General features: G+C 37.9%; 1 protein-coding gene across 2 annotated transcripts in view; it reads right to left on the bottom strand.

The window, feature by feature from the left end:
• LOC136836957 (N-acetylated-alpha-linked acidic dipeptidase 2) overlaps positions 1–26623 on the bottom strand; it is a 56740-nt gene that overhangs the window by 20781 nt on the left and 9336 nt on the right. For both annotated transcript variants that reach the window (XM_067101483.1, XM_067101484.1), the window contains 9 exons: positions 12436–12560; positions 10326–10427; positions 9008–9164; positions 7549–7669; positions 6204–6349; positions 4939–5128; positions 4426–4516; positions 3488–3672; positions 2659–2778 (listed from right to left, as the gene is read on the bottom strand). In XM_067101483.1, coding sequence (XP_066957584.1) covers positions 2659–2778; positions 3488–3672; positions 4426–4516; positions 4939–5128; positions 6204–6349; positions 7549–7669; positions 9008–9164; positions 10326–10427; positions 12436–12560 — 1237 coding nt within the window. The remainder of the gene's footprint in view (positions 1–2658; positions 2779–3487; positions 3673–4425; positions 4517–4938; positions 5129–6203; positions 6350–7548; positions 7670–9007; positions 9165–10325; positions 10428–12435; positions 12561–26623) is intronic.

Genomic DNA, 26623 nt, shown 5'->3' with positions numbered 1-26623 from the left:
TTATTACAGCTTGATTACAGTTAAAGTTGACCTTGATAAGATCGTAATCGACATTCCTTTCAACCCATCAGACGCGTGGAAAGCGTATAAAATTTCGCCTTTTCCCACGTATGTATCTAACGTCTCGACACCTATTATTAATAATCTGTCAGCTCTAGTATTGGTTTCCGCCAATAAGGAAGCTTTTACGGTAGTCCGAGACCAAGCACTGTTAAATGATTGCCATGATGTTATGAATAATGTAGTGTGCAGGATCGATTTGTTTGAATTCTTAAACATTACGTCATTGAATTCATGCGAATTGGACTTGGTACTTAACAGAACCTCTCCCCATACACATGAACATTGTTTGGCTGGTTTAGTACGGTATCGTGACAATCAGTTTCGTCACAGGCTCGTGAATGGCACGTCATTCGTCTTCTCTGCAGAACCATACATCGTCACTTGCCCAGATGGTACTAGGACAACAGGACACATGTTCGTCATTAATGATGGCTGCACTGCAACAACGTCGTCACTCTTCATCCGAGCTAGCACATCCATCATCAGAGGCCGCAACTTCTTCATCAACACATCGTGGGGAAACACTAGGCTGCAAGGTCTAACAATTCCCTACAGCAGGCCCATCGAAAACGCTATTGCATCATTAGACTTGCTGTCTCCTGCGAGCCATTCTTCTGATCACCATGATTTTCTTCTCCTCTACACATTAATTGCCGTTGGTATGTTCCTGGGAGCCGTAGGCGTAATCGTCAGCGTAATGTTTTGGAAAAAAGCACGAGAGATGAAGGAGACCATTGCGAAATCTACTGTTTCTCAAAGGTCAACGTTGGACTGGCGCAATTATATGTTCCGAGTACAGTAATGAAATTACTGGCCATTTTTTCATTAAAGCTCGAGTACACAGAGAAAGACTGAAAAGGTTCTATTTTCGGTGGCAATATATGTGAGGAAGAGCTGAACATTTCTGGTGTTATCATTTATCTACATTTATTTCTTTAATAACCTATACTACATATGTATGTATCAATTGCGTGTAGTAGCATGTTGTTCATTCAACATTTTGCATTTTGGTTGTCCATGCTGATTAATCTATCAGGATAACTGTTTGTTTATATAAACCTACCATATGGTTATTACCTTTGGATACATTTTTTAAGCATTGATTTCAATCTCTATCATTGCAAGTGTATTCATATAATCTGTGCACAAATGTTTTTACTTCATCATTTCTGATATTATCATTTCAGAATTGCATTATCATTTCTGAATTGCATTATTTTATTTGATTTATCCGGATTGCATTATCTATATATGATTTATATGTTAATCATTAGCATTGTCAGTATAATCAATATTTGAGTTATATAACTTACCTTTTTTTTTCTCACTTTGCTACATTTTAGTAAGACTTATGTTCACAAATATGCAACATATTTCAGTATTTGCTGTCTTAAGTAATTACTATATGTCTCATTCACATTTTGAGTATAATGATATTTGGAAGCGTATATTTTCTTTTGCTTTCTGAGGATTTATGCTTAGCTAGTGAATGCCTGTTTTGATGATTTCGTCCCTATTGTGTTTTACGTGGCCGAGCAAATGTCATATTTCATTTATGCCACATTTAAAGAAACTACGTTTCTTAGTAAATCTAAGATAATTCCCAGCATATATATATCTGTATCGATCATGAAAGGAAGGCTATTGTGAAATCTCCGTTTGGTCAAACCAGACGCAAACGTCATCAATAAGTACCTGTGTAGTGCTTTAAGACAGTGCGTCATCATACATTAGCATCCGTTTGCATAAACTCAGCGTTCTCCTTTGCTCAGAGCTGGAGGCAAATGTCACGTAGCCGTGGGAAGTTCTTGGGAACGAGGTCATATGTTTGTTCGTGTGTGTGCATCTTAGTCTTGCTATGTAAAAGTGTGACAGCTTAGAGATTAGATCGACATGGGAGATCATCCTATGCAGACCAATTGTATTCTTTGTAAATAAGTCTTTATACGAAATACAAGAAAAACCACTATGGAGTTTGTCTGAAATCCTGCAGAACATTGGTCTGATCTTCCAAAAACAGTCTTATTCTACAGCCATGAAGAAACTGAAGATGTCATAACCAAACTCTGACTGAGTTCCAAACACAGTCCTTATAACCAAACACCTGGAGGAATTTCTGATGAAATACCTTCACACAACATATGAAGCAGTACATCATGTGAAAGTTTTATAAACAGAGTTTCATCTGTGATTCACCACTGAAATTATGAACTTATGGTTGATTTATCTTCACTTTCAACTTTTATTTACTATATAATTCTTCTCTTGAGTTAGCTTAATTTTTTCAGGCATGGGCATCCTATTTTCTGGAAGACTTTTTTTGGTTTGTTCGACAAGAATGTCTGCATACTTTGAATATCAAAAATAGAAAAACTTTTCAATCTGAACTCCACTGGCACTTCCAAGAGAACTGGGCGATTAAAACTCACTACGAGAAAAAGGCATCATACAAGATTAACTGGATTTAATTAGCAAAAGTTCTTCAAAACGTGAAAAGCCAAAACTCGTCATGTTTTTTATCTTTAACAAACAAAACAGTAAATACAAAACTAATGTCATGTCTTCATTCCAAAAGACAAAACAGAGAGCACAAACCTTTCTTCAAGAGTTGACCAAAGACCCTGGCTGTCTCCAGGAGCTGCGCAGTGCCAGAAGAAGGATCTACAGCGCCATACCCCCAGGCATCCCGATGGTTTCCGATCAAAACGTACCGATCTGAAAAAATAATTACACCTGACAAACTGTTTGTGACCTAAGGTCAACATCGGGGTCTTGTTCCTGCAGTTAAAGGATCCCGAACTGCTGCAGGTAAAAGGCTTTTTTTTTTCTTATTCCATGAGGATCCTGAGCTGTTGTAGTTTTTCTCTTATCCAATGACATTACACATTTGATAGAGAGCTTTGAGTTATAGCACACTGATAATTATTGATTTAATTTCATCCCATGAGATGAAAAATGTGTTAAGATTGGAGATGTAAGCATGTCGGATTTGAATATATTTTGTCTGTATGAAGCCTTACTGATTTAATTGTAAAGGTATGATATACAATAGTTAAACAATAATTCTCTAAGTAAATGATCTAAAAATTTAACGGTCTTTTTAATAAACTGTAGATTTTATATTCTTATAAGTATCACACAACATGTTCTAGCATTGCTTAGCCTCTTGCTGATTGCAAGCTGTCAATATTGGTGGTAAAATGAAGGTCACACAAAAATCATCTTACCATCAAATTTCTACTTTCTGCAAAGTTTGGCAGCAATATGCAAAACGATACCGTAAGTGTCCATGCTCTTGTGACACAACTTTGGCAATTATTCACATCAATTTTGCCACCAAAATGCAAAGCTGAGAAGGAAGACACTGAAAGACCCCAGAAAATGTTCCCCTGTGACTTCACAGAAGACTCAACATTGTACTTACCAGGTTCTACACTTCCTTTGATGGTTCCAATAACATTGTATATGTTTACATTGCGCAGGAGGTTGTGCGACTGCAGACGCAGGGTGTAATCTTGGTATTCTCCCAGCATCTCTGGCCCAAGGTTGTATTTGATGCCTTTCATTCCACCTATCCAGTCTCTTGGCGGTGCTCTCCCGCCCATTTTTCTTGAATGGGAAAAAAATTACTTACAGCTACAGAATGAATAACTAAAGAGCATTTAAATGACCACAGAGTCAGTGTCTTGAGTGACTGATGGTTGCAATATGCACAAGGGAGTTAATGGAAACTGAAAAAGAAAAGTGAAGACTGATGCAAGAGTTAATGGGATATGCAAGAGGCAGTGAGGAATGATGCAAGAGTTAATGGGATATGAAAGCAGCATTAAGGAGTGACATAAGAGTTAATGGGGGTGTGAAAGGGTCAGTGAGGAGTGATGCAAGAGTTAATGGGACATGAAAGAGGCAGTGAAGAGCAATGGAAAAGTTAATGGGATGTGAAAGAGACTTTGAAGAGTGATGCAAGAGTTAATGGGATATGAAAGAGGCTTTGAAGAGTGATGCAAGAGTTAATGGGATATGAAAGAGACTTTGAAGAGTGATGCAAGAGTTATTGGGATATGAAAAAGGGATTTTAGGAGTGAAGTAAGAGTTAATGGGATATGAAAAAGTACAGTACTGTAGTTACAAGTGATGCAAGAGTCAATGGGAGGAGAAAAAGGGCTGACAAATGATGCAAGAGTCAATTGTTTTTTAAAAAGGTTGTGATGAGTGCGGCAAAAGTTAGAAGCAAAAATCTCAAGTTCACCTAAAAAAATAAGCTTTAATACATTTTTTCATCTGTCTTCTGCAAAGGTACCCAAATCGGGCAAATGAAAATCTATCGACAAAAATCCAGAAAAATACTACTACTGTACTCACTCCAAAATTGCTCTAGCGTCATCGTAGCCAATGGGCTGGCATGGAATCTTGGGCAGAGGCACCTCACTTTCGTCCAGCCTGTATGCATCCTCTTATGGTACAGAATGTCAAAGATATAAGTTAATGCAACTGAATACAGTATCACGGGAGGACATACAATGATTAATTAACAACAAAATACAAAGTAACATGGTATAATTTCAGCGCTGATGGCATCTGGACAACAAGGAATGCAATCGATTCAATACAAGAAAGTAAAGAAAGTAAGGAAGTAGATTCTCCTTTTCTTTTATAATTCCAGCTCACTTTAACTAAGACTGACAAGAACATTATTCAAAAGGCAATTGTCTAAAGAGTAAAGATAAGAATATCACTCTAAGAATGAGGGGAATATGATTTGAATGGCAAATACCCACGGTTAAAATATGACACCACACTCAGAATGAGGGCCACATTATTCAAAAAGGGAACTCCCAAAACACCTAAAATATGGCAACTTGAATTTGGACATACTCGTAGAGGGCCATCCAGGGGTGAGTGGATCCCCTTCTAAGGGGGAGGCCCAACCTCTCTGCACCCCCGTGCCTGGAAGCCAGTTGGAATTTGGATACACATCCTCGGGATCCGTTCCTTTAAGAGCCACGTCCCCTGGGTCCGAGAAGAGGATGACACCTGTGGCGTTCCGCTGTTCCGCGTGCAGCAGCTGTTCCACGTAGGCATGAAGGCTGTTATTTATGGCTTACGACACACATAATCAGACCACAATGATTTAAATGAAAGCACTGGCAACTTTTTTCTTAGTATTATTCTGATCACAACGAGACTTTTAGCGTCTTGCTAATCACATTCAATTCTTTCTTTCAAAAGAATGAAATTTGGTTAACTGCACCAAAAGTTCAAATGGCAAATTAAGAATCAGTATTTGCTGTCGAAATATTTTAATTATCCCCATATAGCAGACGTGTAGCTATCTAGCATCAAAAATGAAAAAAAGTTTTAACATCATTTCACAAAGGACATTTAAAATTAAAAACCGCCCTACACTTATCACTTAGTGACTTAAGGTTTTCTCCAGTAAAACCACTTTCACTGATTTATTGACAAACTACCGGCTATGGGATGAGATTAGAAAAATACAAAATAGAGGAGAGAAGAAACTTCTGCAAGGTATTCAAAATAAGGAGGTAACGAGACTGATGTTTACCCTAAAACAAAGCCCTGAACACTTGGATATGTAACTATGACAGCAACTGTTCAGTATGCCATGACAAATTTAGCACCGACATTTTCCCAGGACTTAAGAGCAAAAATTTATGAAAACCCTCTTTTTCTATGTTTGTCAAAGATCTTTATCTTGTATAATAGTCACTCGGTTGAGATCTTTGCAAAATAAGGTAGCGTTGCAGCCTTTTAAAGGTATCGGTATGAATTGTCTACAAGTACAGTAATTTACTTTAACACAATCAGAAAATTTATTTGAATGAGCTGCTCTTACAATAAGACCTGAAGAGCCAACACTACAGAGAGAGAGAGAGAGAGAGAGAGAGAGAGAGAGAGAGAGAGAGAGAGAGAGAGAGAGAGAGAGAGAGAGAGAGAGAGAGAGAGAGAGAGAGAGAGAGAGAGAAATCATTTGCAGTGTGGTAGTGTGGTATCAATTAATCATTCAAACACTTCATAAATCATTACATTGACAAAGTGTCAAGCTTTTGTAATGTGTTATACGCAAACATACACAGACAAACAAAGAAGCCTTTGCGCAGGCGCTGACCTCGCTTTACCTTGTTCCCTCTGAAGATCTTCCCATAGCGCGCCATGACCACATGACCTGCGACATCAATCCCAAGTTCCTCCAGTTTTTCAAAGTCTTCCACTCGACCGTAGTTCACGTAAATGACACCGTCCCCAGGCTGCGTTGTGACGTCACCTCGAAATAAGTAAATAAGTAAATAAATAAAGCCAGTGTTCTACCTACGTCAGGTGTGACTGAAAAAGATACGGAGACATTGAGCTCTTCCTCATAAGAGCCAACAGGAGAGATAAAATTCCAAATCCTTCAAGAAATATTACTTGTACTGTCTTACAATGGAAGAGTCTTTTTTTAGGATAGTGGCTGGTGCTTATTTAGCTGTTCTACACCAAGTGATGCCCATACAATCATTGTGTCCAAACCTTGGCCAGTGCCATTGATCCTGCATCATAATATCCCAAAATCTTAGGTTTAAGTTCCCTTGCTTGTTGGTATACTCAATCATAATTTCATCTACTATTCATTACCTAGTTTTTATTTATTGATTTCAAATGTCTCATGCAGTTCTTCTGTACTTAGGTTCTTCCCTAATCACTTTTTTCTGTCAAACTTCCCAAACATAATGCTGGAATGGAATCTGGCCCTACCCACAAATCTTGGTCCTCCTACTTCTGTGTCTAACATTTTCCTTACTAAATGCCCCTCATCCCTTCTCACTACATGTCCAAACCATCTCAGTGGCACTGAGATCTACAGTCTATCTTCCTGCCTCTCATTACCACATTTCTCCACCAGTTTCTCATTTGTAATCTGACCTTCCCACTACATTAATGCCATGGTTCTTTGCTTTTATGTACCAGATATTCAATTAGCTTTCCACTTCACAACCATGTGTGTTTCCAAGGTAAGAAGAATTCTACCTCCACTAAAGCTTACCATTCCACCATAACAAGGCACTCTGTATCCCTCTCTTTGCCATTTATTCTGGTCATCCCCTAAGGGGGTTACTTCTGTCAGTGCACATCACACGATGCACTGTTGGCTTTACTTAAGGTTCTAGGCAGTGTTCCTTTGGCCACTACCTGCAACCCATTTCATTACCTTTACTGTATCTCTGTTTATATTCTCTTTCTTCCATCTTACTTTCCACCCTCTCCTAACAATTGTTTCATAGTGCGACTGTGAGGTTTTTGGCCTGTTACACCTTTGAAACATTGTTTACTCTCAATTTCCTCTTCAGCTCTGAATGACTCTGTAGGTCCCAGCACTTGGCCTTTGGCCCAAATTTTGTAGTCCATTACACTCTTGCAATACATTTTTGGGCATCATGAATCTCTTAGCCCATGTATACTTATGTAATCTATACAGAGACTTACCTGCTGCACTATAGCCATTGAAAGCGTGGACCAAATCTGGGTCCTCGTCGTCCTCATGCAACACTTCTTCTTTGAATTTGCTCGTGAACACAACCTTCTTGGAGCCATCCATCATTGTGATCTAAACATAGTGATAATAATCAGTCTAACAATGTTAATAATCAGTATGAATATACACATCATTTTAATAACAATACTTTAACGTGCTAATTATAATAATAACCAGTAGTGAAATCCCACGAGATTCATGGGACTTTTAGTTCTTGTGTTATTGTTGACTGGGCCAAACCGGCAGGTGATGTTGATCAGTTGTGACTGGTTCCTTATTTAATTCATTACACTGGAAATCTGTAAAGTTTACAGGGCACCACATTTATCACTAAGCATAACAACTGCACTTATGAACAAGCAGAATAAAACACATGCATATATGGCTCAAGGACATTTCTAAATTAATGATAAAATCATTACAATTCAAAGTTTACTTTTGTTAGTTTTTACATCGAGAATATTAATCTATATTTTGACATACACATAATTGTTATTTTCACCAATGTGCCCCATAAATTAACTTTTTAAAATAGGTAGCATTCAATTCTGAGTCTTCTCCTTCTAAACTGTTGAGATTATTCAATATCGTAACATCCTAGTAGGTTTACAATGAACTGTAATAATATCAATCCACACTAAAATATTGGCAATTTCTGTAATACCCAATAAATACCCGTACCATATGAAAGTAAGTGAAGACTGTCAAAAAGTTATCATGTTGATGGTCAATCTTGCATTATTTTGCAAGAACACTTAAAATCAGTTTAATGCAACATTCAAAAACAACCCTCTATGAAAAATTAATTTAGATAATGCAATGCAACTAAATTCTGCTATAAATCACAAAGCATATATTCAAACTTCCTGGAAATAGAATACCTTCACCACATTACTGCTAGGATCTATGAGGACATTTTATCTAACTAATCTGATCAGTTACTGGGTTGAGGTAATTCATAAACAACTGTCTTCATTGGCAGTGATAAAGATTAAACTTGGTATTCGAAAATATGGCCCAAAAACAATAAAAATTTTTCAAGTTTGGAAAATTACAATTACAAAATCTTGGGATCTACATCCAATTCTTCCTCAAAACCTAATGAATTCTTCCTGGGTCCATAAGCCTCTTGTCAAATAAGTCACTGAATCCATCAGGAACCTTTTGAAATATCTTACGAACAAAAGACTAACGTACAAGGGTGAATTCACAATCTCATCTCCCTCATTCATTTTTGGAGGTTTTCATATCAGCTCTTAACTCATTCAGGCCATCAGCTGGGGCTCTTCCTGTTTGTCAATTTAAAGGCTAAAGTTTTCTTGAATACCTAGTTCTCCTAGGTCAGAACTTAGTTTACCTTCTCCTAAATGAATATTATAAAGAAACAGAAAACTGTTCACACGAATTTACCAAGTTTGGATTGGTGTGATTAGGGTAGCTCAGAAGCACTTCGTATGGAACGAGCTCCGCCGTGTCGAACCCGACTTCTACAAACCTCCGCTGAATCAGCATCGCTAGTTCGTCATCTCTGACTGTGCCCGCTAGATGGGGTTTTCTGCTCAGCTCCCTGGTGGAGGTTGTTATCAGATGTAAGATATATTTATATGTAGAATTTCACAGCACTGGATATTTCATTCATCAACAAAGAACCATCCTATACACTCCGAGTTGTTCACCTTTACCTTTCATGCAATCTTTCATTTTACGGATGTTGAGGCCCCTTCTTTCCAATAGTTCTTTCACTCCATCTATCTAGCCTTTTCTGGGACCTCCTCTCCTCCTTCACCTTAACATTCACAAACTGTATGCTCTTTTCACCAACCTATCATCCTCCATTCTTTTAATATGAACAAACCACATCAAAACACTCTGTTCCATCCTTCCACCTATTCAAAGATTTTTACAACTGCTACATATCTCCATATTTCGTAGCCTTTCAATTTCCCTTGTGCCAAATATGCTACATAAACAATTCCTCTCAACTGCTTAAACTCCAAGATTCTTCCCTATCTTTTGCATTCGTCCTGCTACCTTTCCTGCTTCATCTATTCTGTAACCCATCTCATCTCTCATCCTACCATCATCTATTATATTCTAATTCTAAATACCTGTACAAATCCAGTGCTTCTATTCTTCCACCATCTGTGACAACACTCACTGCTCCAGCTTCTTGGTTTTCATTTAATCTCATAACATTACTCTTGCTCAGATTTACTCTCAATTTCTCCTGCAAATGCTTTCAAATTCTTCCACTAGTTTCTGCAGTACAGTATACTTTAACTATCCCAATTAATACTGTACTATCTGAGAACACCAGTCAATCCACACTCTCTTCCCAACATATTTTCTTATCTTTCAGTTTCCCACCTACACCCACTGTCATTTTTCCGACTCCATCCATAAAGACCCACTTCTGTACTGAACCAGTCCCTCTCTCACCTACATATTCTTACACACTCAGCTTCCATCTTTCCATTTCTGCTTTACATTTGCACTATTCCTCCTCAATACCTTCCATTTATCTTTGTTGCCAATTCTATTCATGTATGCCTCCTGCAGCTCTTTTTATTTTTATTTTCAAACTTATTATATAACTACTTCCTCATAAGTGCTGCTTTCACATTTTATGCACGCACACACACATACATATATAGTATACATACATACAGTATATATATACATAAACACACCACCATTACCATCGATCACCACACAATAAACCACTTACTTCAAGTTATTCCTCAAGTTGGTTGGGCTGATGAGGTCCAGGATCATTTGGGTCTCATCTGTCTCAGACGCCCACTTGTCTTCGATGAGCTTCTGGTAGGTCCTGGGAAAGAAAAATCAAATCTCCGTCAAGACTGGAAGAGATTACACTTTCTGTCTGGGATTCTGACATGGCTCCAAGTCTTCCTGTCAATGCTGGAGATGAGGGTTAGCTTAACATTTCGTGACGTTACTCGACTGCTGATGGTCTCTGTATTTTCTTACTGGTTTGTGGGTGGCCTTTCTAATTTGTTATTTACAGCTGTACCTTCTCTGGGCCCTTTCGCAGCCTTGTTATATTTTTGTTTCTTTTCTAATAACTGATCTCTTCTTTCTGTATTGCCTATTACATTCTGTGACTTTTTTCAAATGAACACCATATTGTTTGGAAGCTTGAATTTCAAGTCAGTGGCCCCTGTTGGCTTGTTGCATATAAATAGGGTTCGTTCATCTTCTCAACACTAATTGTTTTCCAAAATCAGGTATCGCAGTCTATGGAAACCTCCATAGGAAGTTAATAATAATAATAATAATAATAATAATAATAATAATAATATTAATAATATTTATATCTGCAAGCTGGTTTACAGAAATTTATGCAATTTTCGATTGGCTGTCAAAGCTTAGGGGAGGCCTTCTCCTATTTGCTGGGAGTGGTATGACTCATCTGGGGGATCTGGTTGACCGATGTAGGTGTTGATTGGCTGGTGCCAGGTCACGGGAATTCTGGTTATAAGGCGCGCTGCCAGAAGAAGGCTTTTCTTGGTAATGTTCAGCAACGGTTACCATCGGAGGACTGTAAGGGCCTCCTTATATCTCAGGCAGCGATAGTTGTTGTTGCCGTCAAGGATTTTTGCACTCCTTATGATCTGCTGTTATTGGGGGGCACTGCTACCTTCCCTCGTGTAGTGCTGGTAAATAGCCCCTTCGTGTAGGTGAATGGCACTCCTCTTGGAAAGTCGAGTTGTAGTTATACCAATGCATGAATGGCAGCATCCATTCTCAGGGCATGATATTTCATACATCAATCCTCTCCTCTTCGCGGGATCGTTGCTAGTGACGGGGCTATTCCTCATGAGGAACAGGCTGGTCACTGGTATAGTAGTTAGTGTCTTGACATCCTATTAGGATGTTGGGAGTTTGTGCCACCCCTAGGGCGATGGAAAATCACTGGCTCTGAACCAGGGAGTTACTGCCACAGCGCAGGGTCTGAGCAATTTAAGGTGGTGGAGAACTGGAACAAAGCAACCTGAACGCTATAACCATTACCTTTATCTTAAATACAGCTGTAACAGCCTATTTGACTTACACAAATACATACTGTGAGTGAAGATCTACCAGCCTTGGCCAATAGTTCACACATATACACTTTGCATCTTGTGTATGGTATTATAATACTGTAAGAACTGATACAAAAGTTGCTGTATACCAATTTAATGTTAGTATATTTTCAGAGCTAACACATTATGCAATACAGCTGCATCAGACAAAAGCAATTTTGGCTCATTATTATATCACAATATAAGAATATATGACAGACCATAGAAAACCAGCTGTTTTGTCTGCAAGTGACTTTGTCCTGGACCTGTGACTTTTACCCTTGTTCATAGAATTGATCATAAAATCTATTTGGCATACGATAAAAGTCTAACCATTTGCTGCAGGTTGATATAACTATTAGTTCAGCATTCATGATGACTATTGTAATTTTGTAAATGTTGGAAAAGAGAATCAGCCATACTGTAATGCCACGTTGACTTACACTCGAGTTTCCCACTTGTGAGAAGTCATTAAATACTACTGGGCCGTTAAAGTATATTTACATTGGAAAAGATAAAAAAAAGACAAAATAATAAATAATGGTAAATAAGATGCACCATCACGATTACATTCACAAGAGAGAATCTCTAACAAATGGTCAAACAATGGACAACGCTGGTATAAGGCCAGTTTTATCTGTAACAGGAATACCTCACTAAAGGCATACACTTTGACGGAACACATCCAGCTTTGACCTACAACAGTCGTGTAACTAAAGGTGCACAATTCACAGATTCATGATTTACGCTCACGTGATTCTCTTTTGATCCTCTTTGGTAATGGAGTTTACGCCGAAGCACCCGACTAGGACTCCTATCAGTATGCCTATGAAGGCACATACTATTGCCGCCAAGCACCCTCCGTTTCTGCTGAACATCTGCAAGGAGGAAAAGGGTTTTGTAATTTTCATACCTCTGGAAATGTCACATTAGAGTCACCATATGAAAATGTTTAAATTATCAACCATTTCGGCTTTCAAAATAAATAAGCAAACGTAAACGATTAGCAAGGCACCAGTGACATATGATTAAAATGATAAGTATTAAGATCTAGATTCAAGAAACTAAGATTTCAAGCAAAATCCACGGAAATGTTGGCAATTAAGGGCTAAAATTAGAGGTTAAATGTATCAACCAATTATCTGAATACTTGACTTTATTTACATACTTTTGCATACAATGACTCACTTCCACCTTTTAACTTTCAATGAAACTTATCATCTGCACTTCATTTCCATATGAGGTTGCTAAGTTACTCACTTATTACAACTTTCATTGCTTCGTTCAACATCATTCTTTTCACTTCACTACTTTTGTAGACCACAACAGTAAATTTTCTAACATTTTTTCACTACTCTACATCCGTGAGTTTTCTTTCATAAATTCTACTTTTGTACTCCGTCGCCTCCATGAAAAACAATTCATGTGGGATTTGTTATTTAAGTGTGTTACTCCCTACATAATTCTAAAAAAAAGTTTCCTCTATTGGTTGGGAGTCATCACAAAGGCAGATTTAGTGATTACTCCCCACAACATCTTCGCCTTAGATCAATCTTTACACCTAACAAGCCACTCCCCTTTCTATAAAAAAAAACTGTTGTGGATCAGATGCTTGTTCCTTTTTACATCGGGGAGGAAGGGGGGTGGTGAGAGGAGTTATTCAGGTCAAGAACTACTGCCTGGGATTATCTCAGGTAGCTGGATCCACCAGGGAGGGCTAATGCACACGAGCCCAGGTTACCAATATTATTTAGTTTTAGTTTCTGTTTTCAATCTCCTTCAAAAACAGGTTTGTATAGACTTGAGTTTAAACTAATATTATTTTCCTTTGTTAGAAGTGTTGATGGAGATGTGCTGAGGTTTCAAGAAACATATACTCTTGAGCCATTCTGTGCCTGTCTGCGCAGCTCTAAGTGGGTCAGTGAGTGTAAGACACCCGAAGTATGTATCCTTCTGGCGCCACACCTCAAAATGGGGAAAAAGATATATGACTAAAAATATACATAAAACAATAAAACAGTCAAAATGTCACATAAATAATAAATCTTCTGCAGACAGAAATTAACACAATACAAGAAAAACAGGGTAAAAGTCAAATTACAAACTCTCGATTCTGTTTTGGTCAGCAGGATTGCAGGAGTTTATTGTCTTCTGCCTTACAACTGTTATTGCAGTTGCACCAGTGAGCCAGATCGTGCCTTGAATATAATTAAAAAATAGTTTAGACCTTGGAAACTTGTTGATTTTATCGATTATTACAAAAACACAAAAACTTATGAGTGTGTATTCATTCCTAGCCAAAGCATGACGAACATTGGCAGAAAGCAGTAACCATAAAAAAGCAATTATTAGAAAGACAGAGAAAACTCTATGCAAACTGAATGCAGCTGATGCAGCTATCACGTTTACTAAAAACACAAAAACTTTTAACTTGGAAATATACTGATTTTAACGATAATTACAAAATCAAATTCACAAGAAGATTAGTACAGAAATGGCCCTTTTATTTTGCCAGTACACAATAACACAGTTGAAAAGAAAAATATGAGATCACAAGATGGATAATTTCTCAACCATGAGAAATGACCTTAAAATAATAGCCCATCATGCATCAGTGTAACTCGAAGAAGCTCTCTAAAATATTCCACCTCAGGAAAGGTTCACTCAGGTTTCGTTTGCCCCCATAATCAGCACACAAGATTCATAATGGCAGTTTGTATTACATTCAGGAAAGGTTTCTGCTGAGTCATGCTTGTTTTTCCACCAGAGGTTTGTCCTTCAATGGCATTCAAAACTTTAAAGATGGAATCTAAAAACGAGAGTGATCAAGGGTTGCAACAAACCTGCTTTTCAAAGGAAGGAAGGATATACATCAAGTAAGGCAGAAGTTGGGAGAAAATGACAAATCTTGGCGGGAGGAAATAGTGAATTGGAGATGAGGTGTATTGATGAATATTTCTAGGCTGCTTGATACTTGATAGGGGACCATTTTTCCTCTCAACTCTTGCTTTCTCTCTTTCCAGCTCAGCTGTAACCCAAGAAAATTGAATAACAACCGGATACTTAATACATTGCTTGAACTTTTGAGATTCCAGGTGAACAACATCCTCAGGGAGACTTGTTCCACAGTCCAATGGTGCGAGGAATAAAGGACTTCTGGAACTGGAAAGTTTGACGGCATGACTTTTACTGCATATCGGTGCTGTTGTTCAGCAAATCTGGTTGCTCTCGGTAGGAAAAGAGGACCAGGGATTAATTGTGAATGTGAAAGAACTCTTTTATAATACAACTTACGAAAAATTGGCAAACAAGAGACCATCTGTCGATGGCCCAAGTCATAACTGCTAATGTTAGGAAACAGAAACCTACCACCACAAACTCTGTCTAAAAGGAACAAATCTCTGGCAGAAGCGGGCATCCACACCAGAGAACAGCATTCTAGTAAAAGGACAAATGACCTAAAACAGGTTGAACTGATTTTATCAGTGTTATAAATATACTAGCAGGTGTTCGCTGTTGCTCGCATTTGCTAATCTCATGCAAATGTCCAGATGTGGAATTTTTTGGCCTTTCCATTTATATATGTTTTATTATTGTACGTTTATTGTGTCTCTCACAATCGCCATCTGTTTGTCTGTCCACAAGCACAGATGTCCGAAACATAACCTCTGTTTTGCCCTGTCTGTGTGTAGAAACTACTTTGCGGCTGCACCAGCCAATAACAACTTCGAAGAATCTGTACATTTATTTCAGTAGGGAACCACCAATAAACTAGACAACACCCAGCCAGTATGTCACTCAGTACCATCCTTACAAGGGCTGCATGTCTCTGGAGAAATCCAGAATCTGTCTTCAGAATCATTCCGGCCAAAATTCTTCCACCTATCTCCTGGAGAAACGCCCATTGGATTAAAGACATATTCACGACTCCAGGATCCTCTGAAGCAGTCTTCAGCTCCTGAAACATTCCTGGAGAAACACCCATTGGATTATGGCGCCTCCTTAAATTCTTAAAGACTCCAGGATCCTGTGAAGCCGTCTTCAGCTCCTGAATGGATTCCTGTTGGATCCGCTTCCTTTCAAGAAAGTGGGCTTTCCCTGAAGAAATCTTTGAAGCCTTTCATCTCCAGGAAGTACAAGAAGCCTTCAGAATTCTCAAAAACTTTCTCCCCTTTATGCACAGTACTAAAGAACAGAGTTTTATGGAAAAGAAATCCAAGACGAAAGACTTAAAAACCCTGGAGATTATCTTGAAGCCTTCGGAAGCCCTAGAAGCCTCCGGAATTCCCAGAAGCCTTTGGAATTCCCAGAAGCCTCCAGAATTCCCAGGAGCCTCTGGACACGTAAACAGAAGCAGAAAGGCAGCCAAGGAAATCAATATAATAAATGAGGCCTTACATATACATGTAATACCTAACTTCCCTGTGGCCTTTGCTGACACTTGCATTAGATGTTTCTCAAAAATAAGATATGAGTCAAAAGTTACACCAGGAACAGTTAAAGCTCCAGACTAATTCAGCAGAGTCCCATCCACCTGAACGGGAGGATGGGGTGGTGGAAAACTTATATTAAATCTGCTATTCAGCAGTGTTTTCATTTTAATAGAGTTCAACCTCATACCCCATTGACTAGACTGCCACTAACCCACTCCACCATGATTGAGACTAGGGCAATTTCATATCTCATAAGTGGAGACTTTATTACTCCCTCAAGTGTTACATCATCAGCAAATTGAATAATTTTGTTCCAGTCCAACAACCGTATCACTTGCATACACTAAAAATAACAGTGGACCAAGAACACTACACTAAGGAACTCCTGGTTGGCTAAAGATCCCATCAACAGCAACTTGCTGCTGCCTACCTATATGGGAATCTCAAAGTAATCCTAAAACATATCCACCCGCTCCAAGATTTGGAGTTGATAAAAAAGTGCCTTTCTATTTACTAAATCAAAAGCAGCACTAAAATTTATTTGAATTACTCTACACTCAAAACCCTCATCAAGGCTCTCTTGCAAATGGCATGTCAAACTAAAAAAATATTGCAGGTACCTAACTGCTTCCTGTATGCATATTGACCATCAGCTAATATTCCTTGGATTCAACATACCTACATAGTGGCTTAAAAATTAGTTTTTCTGGAACTTTGGATGGCAGAGGGAGAATAGAAATTGACCTGGTTACTGCAGTTTGCAGATATGCAGTAACCAGGTCAATTTCTATTCTCCACCCAAGCTATCGATTTTAAAGCGTTCTCTTTCTGAACATCCCTAGAGCAAAATGCATACCGAGTGGAAATAGGTTCAAGATGACAAGTATCAGGGAGGCATATCCTCAACTAATTGCTTAGCTTCGTAACCTCGATGAAACAGTTCAGCCTTTTCAGTGGGGCCAGTAACCAACCTATTATCATACGTGAGTAGTGGTGGAATGTAAGACGAGCCTAACCCAAAGTTAAATGCTGCCAAATTGGTCCACTACAGATAAGGATTAGTAATTCCTTCAAGTTTCCTCTTTATGGCATTACTGAAATTTCGCTGCGCTACGTGGTAAATTCTATTCGCAGCACGGTGAGACAACAAAAATGGCGTAATTTTCATGTGAATGATTTCGTCTCCATGCATTGAATTTGGTCTGTTTGTTATGGTGTGCTCTTCTGCATGTATCACGAAATCATGGCTAGTCATTTGTCCTGAGTTGGATGATCTTTCTAAGGTCATACCTTACTAAAATAGCTATCAGCATTTCATTTCACTTCTTGGGATCTGGATCTGGTATGACATCTGAAAAAATAAAGTGCCTGACAAGCCTCCATAATGCCATCCCAACTGGCTCTAGATTTCAGCTAGACCATTTTTCCAATGGTGGCATTAGGAATATACTGACTGACATATGTCCATCTCAGTGGCGCAATGACTTTAGTGCTAAGTACTTGCAGACCTTGGATTTAAGAGGTTTCAACCAGTTTCTCTTATTCAGAAAATGGAATTTTTTCTCATCATTCTCTTTGAAAAATACTTAAATAGACAAGTGAAAATTAAACTGTTATGAAAAACAATTTTCCAGAATAATATTTATACTTATATGTATTTATTTCAATGTCGAATTAGAGAAAATTAAAGCATAGTTTCATGATGTTGTCTTGTAATATGTATATCATCCAATAGTTTCGATATATTTACTCTTCTATTTATCATGTGACGTGTGTAATAATAATAATTATTGAAATATCATATGTAGTGTAGTGTGAGATCTCAAAATAGTTAGTGATTTAGACAACTTAACAGCGTAACTTAGAATTAATAATATCTTTCTTGATAACAGCGTAGTAGCGGGAGAGAGAAATTCGAGTGTTAAGACCAGATGTGTCATCTGTCACCAGTTAAGATAAAGCGGTGACAGGTCAGGAATAACAATTTCTGCTCTGTTCTGGAAACCAACTCGAGTTTTTTTTGTTTTGTTTTTAAAACATGCCAGTCACAATTAGTCTGCTGCAATCTGCTTGAACGTGTAAAGGTTTCTGTAAAAGACTTGTTCTGTGTGAGAAGAAGACCAAGGTTTCACAATGTTACATACATTGCTCTGATCAGGTATTTCCTTTTGAGAGTATACATGTCTCAATCGATTATATCACCTTCCTTCTTCTAGAACCTTTTCTTGTACCTTGTTCCCTAAATGTTTTGAGTGTTTCATGTGCCACTGGAATCCTCAGATTTATTCATTCTAATTTCAGAGACCGTTCAGATTGGTTCCCTCTCTCTCTTTAGAATATTTGTGGTCACTAGTATTAAACTTAGCTTTTGAGATCTGAGTGTAATAAAAGTGTAAACATTTAGTAACGACGCCCAAAATAAAAAGTGTTTTGTGAATCTCAAGCAGCTGCAAGTGATTCTGCAAAGGTTTTCAGAAGCTTGTGTAAGGTAAAGTGAATTTTACTTATTATTACCATAGTATAATAAGGTGTACAGTATTAGAGAATTTTTGCCTAAGTGAAATTATTATTGATTAATCTTGTGTATTTTGTAAGTTCTTGTGTTTGCAATATCGTGATTTTTCACATTTTATATATTTGTGATTTAACATTTATTTACTTGGCATTTTGAATATTTCTTGATAATTTAACACTGCATGCTTGATTTAATTTTCATTTATTAAGGTTTTTTCAAATCTTGAGTAATTCTTGATAGTTTAAATTTTGCTTGAATAATTTAATTTCTTGATAAATTAAATTTTTTTGTGATTTAGTTTTGTTTAATAATTCAACTCAAGCATTAATTAAATTTTGAGTTGTTTTCAAGTAATAGTAAATTTTTCAGATTGTGAATTCTAATTATAAATTTTGAATATAAAAAATTTTTGTATTTGAAATTTTTAAAAAAAGTGTTTCATTTATTGACCACCAGTGAATAGGATTAAATGTGGGCATAAGGCAAAGTGATAAACATGTTTTGTTCCTTTAGTTTTGCTAAAGTGAATTAAGACCAGGGAAACAGTTAAAGTTGTTTGATGGAGTGATGCCCTTTTACTCTAGTATATTTCTTGTTTAATTGTTGATGCCTCACACTATTCTTGATAAACTTAGTTTGACTTTTCATGTAATTAATGAGCTTTTTAAGGGATCACTGTTACCTTTAGAGTACTCAGCCGTAATTTTTATTGTTATGAGAGTTCAGGTATCTGGCCGAAGTGAGGTAAATTTTCGAAATCTGAGATTAGTTGTGTAATAACCAGGTACTTGGAACACATCGTGACAATAGTTAATACTCACAGTGAATCAAATACCCTCGAAGTTACAAAATATCCTTCGTATAGACAGACTATTCCATGCACCAAACCACTATTTAGCAAAATAACATGGAAGTTACATAGGTGTGGCGAAGACTGAAATCAGTAGCGTTGGTCGGCGTACAACCGACTGACTGAGGAAAGATGGTCTGGGTTTGCAGATAGGAACAATTTAGACGCAGTTGGCTTTCATGGCATTTGTTTTTGCAACATCCAATGATCATAAGCTTGTACAATGCCATTATCAACATGCACTATCATACCAGAATAGTCTCACAAATGTTAAAAATGGGTTTATTTTTGTCTAACACAAAATTTCAAGAAAATCCCTGAGGGTACAGTGAGTAACTGGCAACTCACAACTGGTTCACAGGCAGAAAAAGGTTGAAGCTGTGGTTTGACGGCTGTTCCTATAATGCAAGTTCAGACTGTTAATATATTTAATCTAATTGTCGTTATTCTGGATCTATAACTGCAGAAGGTTCATGCACAGGACAGATTCGCAAACAAAAAATTAGACCATTTAACAGTCTCTCGTTCTATTTCAACAATGACATCATTAAATGTGTCTAATGATACAACATGAAGAATAGGTGTCCTCACAAACAGCAGCACTGTTTTTGACCTTGAAAATGGGATCAATGGAAAGGACACGGGAATGCATTCATAGTTCTGAGGTACCTACTGGTTTTATGCGAGAGAGAGAGAACAAATAATAGTGTCGCTTAGCCCTAGTCTGAGACGTGCTGACTGGTTACATGATGCATATATATTTTCTTGGGAACTTCAACTTTTTAAAATATATAGTTTTGGCTGAAATGTAGGATTACCAGGCATGAAATAAAGATTCTTTGAGGACTTTTATGATTGTGTGGACACTGGCTCAAGATTCTATGGAAGCTTTAAAGATTTATCAAAAAACTTCATGATTTTTAGAGGGATTTTTGCATTCAGGTCAGTTATATATGATTTTTTGCATTAATATTGGGAAGTTTTTGATGGAAATATGAGTATTTAATTTTTTATTGAATGTTTCTTAAAATAAATCAAATATTAGGCGAGAATTTTACAGTGTTTAGCTTGAATTCAATATTTTTGCAACAAAACACACGATTTTTTCGGGAATGTTGAAGGTACGGCTTCTTGGTGGGAATTATTAGTCTTTCCTCATGCACAGGAAATTTAAAATAAATCCTTACGTCAAACACTCAGTATCAGTTATAAGTTTATTGCTTTCATAACTTGCTATGCAAATAAATTTATTCACATCTCGGTCGCTAGACCACATTCAGAGGTTCACACCAGTCCTCTGTTGGGGATGTATAGTTGAAAATAATAACAGATGTATAGTTGAAAATAACAACAGACTCCAAATGCGGTGTCAAACAAGCGCGTTTCAGTAATTGCACACAATGGAGGATGTGATGTTCATTACAGTGGTGACACAGAGAGAACTTACGGAAGTTGACTTTGACTCTGTCACCAGCTTAGGCTCGTTTGTTGGTCGTGCTAATGAGAATGTATCGCTGAACTCAGGCTATTTTTGTCCAAAGTTTGCAGCCTCACAAAATCTATTTCTAACGTTAAAAGTGACCCGGAGAACTTGCGTTTCTAAACGGGAACTAAATCAGGGATCAGGTTGTGTAGGACATTAGGCCCAACAAGCTACATTTCCGTTCATTCAGTGGATTTGCATGAGCTTTGAAACAGAGAATAGCTGACAAAAGTGGCGGTGTATGTTGAAGAAAAAACTATTTTGAAAAATCTCAATAACTTTCTCTGAACAATAACAGCAACAGCAGTTACAACAGCTGTAATTTTACTATATATACAACATCTACCAATTCTGCTACTGGTGTACAGTAATCCCTCAACTATCCAGACTTTCATTATCCAACACCCGACATTATCCAAGAGCACCAGACCAGGGGCCAAAGATATATACAAATTTCAAAAAATTTGGAAAAACTGCTCTCTGATGGTTGGCAATGTTGCACTGCCAAAGGAAATGTCGGTAAGACTGCTTACATTCATACAGAAACTAAGAAAGGGTTTGGATTTTAGGAGACCCAGAAAAGTTCCAAAGGTGAGGGGGGGGGAGATCAGATGGCTGGGTGCCATCGGATAGGAGGGCTGTAAGGTTGTGTAGAGGAACTCACTCAGGAAAAGGGTTGTTTTGGAAGGTGGGTGAAGCAGGGAAGCAGTTTCCCTGGCTGGGAGGGGGTGGGAATGTAGTGTGGGATGGGTAGAGAGGGGTAGGCAGGCATCTGACCTTGCTAGAGCTTTTTTATTGTTTTGTTTTTGTTTACGCTTTTTCCACATTTTATTAAAGGATAGGTACAGTTCTGTACTGTAACTTGTACTGAAGTATATCAAGCACAAAGCAAAAAAAAAAAAAGATACAAAAGAGAGAGAGAGAGAGAGAGAGAGAGAGAGAGAGAGAGAGAGAGAGAGAGAGAGAGAGAGAGAGAGAGAGAGAGAACAACTGAGGTATTGCTATGTTGAAGCCTATAACATACACATGCCATCCATTTTTTATTTTTATTTTATGCTATTTTCATTTTTATTTTTACTGTATTTTCTCATTTTTTATTTTTACAACCCAAAAGATAAGTGCATTTTATACCACATAGCACGGGTGCAGGGTACGTACTTACTCGCACACTCCTTCACTTTGGATGATGGCATCGAGACAAGTCATATAAAGCACAACATGTTGCTTCATCTACAAATTCGTACTTTAAATATTTTCACGTAATAGGAGATGAAATATAAACAATGATAAATATTTAATTGTATACTGTTATGGTATATGAAAATCATACTTAAAATCAACTAAACTTTTAATGAAAAGTTCTGTACAGTAAATCAAAACAAAGCAAATAAAAGACAACATATGATGCTGCACTAAGAAACACACACAGAGCAAACATCATTTTGTTTATCGCTTTTTATTGACTGATATGGATATGTCGTAAGTTTGCTAGTGTATGGTAGAAGGTGCACAGGTGGACAAGCACTGGTGTTTTTTGTAGGCTTTCTCACTACAGGAGGAAATATATAGGTCATTGTAATTTTTTATACTTTTAATGGCTGATAGACATGGCATCACAGATATATTTTACACTAATTGGCTACATGCACTCAGTAATAAAGAACATTTTCCTTCTTTGTGCATGATCAGTCACTTATCTGAACTGTTTGTGAGTGTTGTGCAAACATTAAGCAATTTCCTGAGCATGTCTTTCATTGCAGTGCCTGCAGCATTGCAGGTCCTGCTTGTGTTGTGTGTGTGTTGCTGTGTATTTTGTGTATGGCACCACCTAATCCTAAGAAGGTAAAAAAGGTGCTGACCTTTCCACATAAAACTTGAAATTGCTGGGAGAATGGAGCAAGGTTGGTCTAGGTCATATATCTTGGAGGATTATGGCACTGCCCGGTCAACCTAGCATGATACCAAGGAGTCCGGGTCAAGCTGTAGTAGTACACAATGGACTTTGGTATAAGATGGCCAGGCGTTAAGCCCACACGGCCATGGCAAAAGGCTGTTAAGAGGACTCTGACAGGACATTGACCAGTTGACGTTGATCTGGTTTTGTCAACAAAGGGCTGTTAGCAGGAACATATGAGATACCGAGTTGAAGGCTTCAACTACAAAGTCCGCAGGCATGCATAAGGTTGTGGACTTTAAGGCATCCGAAGCTTGGTTGTTTTGGTTCAAAATTCAACATGGGATCTCCAACAAGACTCAAGGCAAAGCTTTGGATGCTTTCAAGGAGGATATAGAAGAATTTTGCAAGATGCTGCAAGACTTGGTGAGGAAAGCCTGCCTTGTTTTAGGGCAAATCTACAATGCTGACTTACACCTTGGCAGATTAGGAGGAAAAGAATTTACCTGGCTGAAAGCTTTCCAAGTAACACAGTCTGCTTTGGTATGTACAAAAACTACTACTTGTGGCCATCATTGCAAACCAGTGGTGGTTGGGCATGCAAAGCCACCACATACCCTGTATGGGTTGACAGATAAGCTCCTAGTGATTTGGTATCATTTGGCAAAAGACAGGTTCACCCCCAAGATCGTAACCGATTGGTTCCATAACCATTTTTGTAAGGAGGTTGTTCATCATCAGACACAGGACCTTGGCATTGCTAGACATCGGGTGAAGACTTTGCTTCTCATGGATGCGCCTGTGCATCCTAATACAATGCAGCCTAGTTGGAGGAGGAGGATCCATGGTGGGAATGGACAATGGAGAATTTTTGCAAGTATTTGCTGAAGTCTTCCTTCTACAACTTTGCAGATGGTTAGAAGGATGCCACGATAGAGACCCTCAACCATGCCTGGAACCATATGCTGAATAGAGAAGAGGCCATGATGGACTTCCAGGGGTTTGAAGTCGACAACTTCCATCCCAGAATTGCGACTGGAGGCGACGACATTCCCAAGTATGACGTATGGGAGCGGCTGGATGATGGTGGCCACTCTGGCATCCAAAGTGCACAGGACAGCGAGATAACTGCAGCAGTTGCTGGTAACAAGGAAACTGCTGAAGACAATGATAACGATGAGGCTGTTCCACAACGACTGCCCCTTCAGTACAGTAACTGAGATGTTGGACAACCCCGACTTCCCTGGGGCCTTGGATATGGGTGCTCAATTGCAAGACTATCACAGGACTGTCATCATCAAAGATCCCTCGGCAGCTTCTTCAGATCCTAAACCCCTGTGCTCCCAAGCCCATCGACATCCATTTCTTCGGTAACTCAGTCTTTCAGTTTGGAAATGCAGGCAACTACATCTTCTGCTGCCTTCGTTAATATGTGGGGCTCCTTCAGCCACGAATCTAATGTGTTGCTAACTCACTTCAATGACCCTGAGCCCTTTAGACACCTCTACGCCTCTTCCAACCACTTCATTGCTTAATGTTTCCTGCGAGTCATAAGAGGCACAGAAAAAAGATGCCAGTCATGACTGCACAATTAAGCTGGTGGAGGGGAGGAGGTGGATTTTTTTGTCACAGGTAAGTGACAAACGTAGAATTCATTTTTATACTTGTAGACTGTGTACAATGAACAGTATTTTCAAGTTTTTTGAAAATGGTAAATACTGACTGTGTAACCTATCATAGTGTGTGTTGTGTATGAGAGTTTAAAAAAGGGGGTTTATATTTCTTTATGTATGTTTGTGTGATCTATCGATCGTATTGCACATAGCAAACAAGAAAATAAAGAAGTTTACTTTCTTAAGTGTTCCCTGAATTTTAAAATGATTGGGAAAATTATAAAATATTGATCGTATTGCACATAGCAAACAAGAAAATAAAGAAGTTTACTTTCTTAAGTGTTCCCTGAATTTTAAAATGATTGGGAAAATTATAAAATATTGTGTAACATATCATACTGCATGTTGCATACGAGAGAAATCGAAGGGGGTTTGCTGTACCTTCTTAATTGTGTTTATAGAGTTTATTTGTTACAAATTTAGGAAAATAAGATAGATAATTGGTTTTTTCATCAAGGTTCAGTTTATAGTGTGATGGTTGTTGTTCATAAGCAAGTTATGTTTATGGTTATGCAGTACTGACAAGGCAGGGGGAGGAAAGGTACAGGGATGCCCTTGAACACCCATAGATTTTTTACTTGCCCTTATCCAGATTTTGCCATTATCAAACAGGGTGTTGGCACTATTAATCCGGATAATCGAGGTGTTACTTACAGTTAGGACTAGTACTGTACAGGTGTATGGGAGATTTGCAGGTAAAGGGAAAGTAACATGTTGGCAAGCATTCCAGAAGACTTCTACATATGTAAAAAACTGCATTTATTCAGCTTTTTACGATCTCTTATCCATAATTCTAAATACCGAAAAGCTCTAAAAACTGAAATCTTTTCTGGAGAAAAGTGATCATTTGCAAAAGTTAAACTGTACAACTACAGTACTGTATATTTATAATAATGATGATTTAAATAAAGGTTGTTTCGCTTGCTGCATCCAAATACAGTACGTGGCATACACTATTATCCTGTTGTTACTGTATTACAGAATATAAACACTCATTGTGTGTCATTTGCATTTGATATTGTTTACATTCTCAAAACCTTGGCTGGGTGAGTACTGTCGATATCTTCACTGCCATTAGCTGCTAGGGGAGATATAATTCGGAGACACTTTTTCTTGTAAATTAACAAAGTTTCGTTTAAAACATGCACATTATTTGACTGTATAAGCATTAAGGAGAGTTGACTAACTTTTGGTGATGCTTCAGTACTGTTCTGTTCTGTTCTAAGATAGTGTGAAATTTGAAATGATGGAATAATGATACAGTATTTTGCATGCATAAATGTCCAGTACACATATGAAGAACTGACAACCTGTTGGTGAAGTATCTACTCAAATTTGCATTTGAAAATCAACCTACCAGTTTCTGTCTAGTACAAAAGCAGAAAATCTTTATGGTTAACTCAAGAATTCAACCATAATTACCAAGACAAGTCAGAAGGTGAACCGAGAGTACTCAGAATAAAAATCCAGTAGTTATGAGTTGCTAAGTAGTTATTTTTAAGTTTATATTTTCAGAAATCAAATTTGTCTTTTATGTACACATCCCAAGTGTGAGGATAATTTTGCAATTGTCGATCATAACGAAAATTGTGGTAATGGTACAACCTGTGTAGCAATTGCTGATGGCTCGACATGTCCCTTTGGTACATTTAAATCTACATACCGTACTGGTCAACTCCCACATCTCTCCACAGGGGTAGATGCTACTCTGCATTATATGGGTGCTGACCAGGTTCGGGTGACAGAAGACTCATAAGGAGATACCCTCGTTATGGTAAGTACAGTAGGCATGGCAACATTGGCAATTATCCTTTCTTTTGATCCTGACCTCATCCTTAAACTGGCTATGATATGCCGTTCTGTACTATAATTTGATGTTTCCTGGTGAAGTAGACATCATCACCGGGGTGCTGGCATACATTATTATGACTACAGTATACTATTAGAGTTCCCCGAAGGATTAGCGTATATGTACATGATTAAGAACGACACCCAGCAACTGAGAGAAACCAATGGAAATTAGGCAGACACTGCCCTATTAATTGTGTTACACTGCCTTAGCTATGAAGCTTAATTTACTGCATACCAGAAAT

This window comes from Macrobrachium rosenbergii, chromosome 57 (genome assembly GCF_040412425.1).
Source record: "Macrobrachium rosenbergii isolate ZJJX-2024 chromosome 57, ASM4041242v1, whole genome shotgun sequence".
Classification (NCBI taxonomy): domain Eukaryota; kingdom Metazoa; phylum Arthropoda; class Malacostraca; order Decapoda; family Palaemonidae; genus Macrobrachium; species Macrobrachium rosenbergii.
Note: the sequence above shows the minus strand (reverse complement) of the source record. Positions and strands in the feature narration are given on the sequence as shown.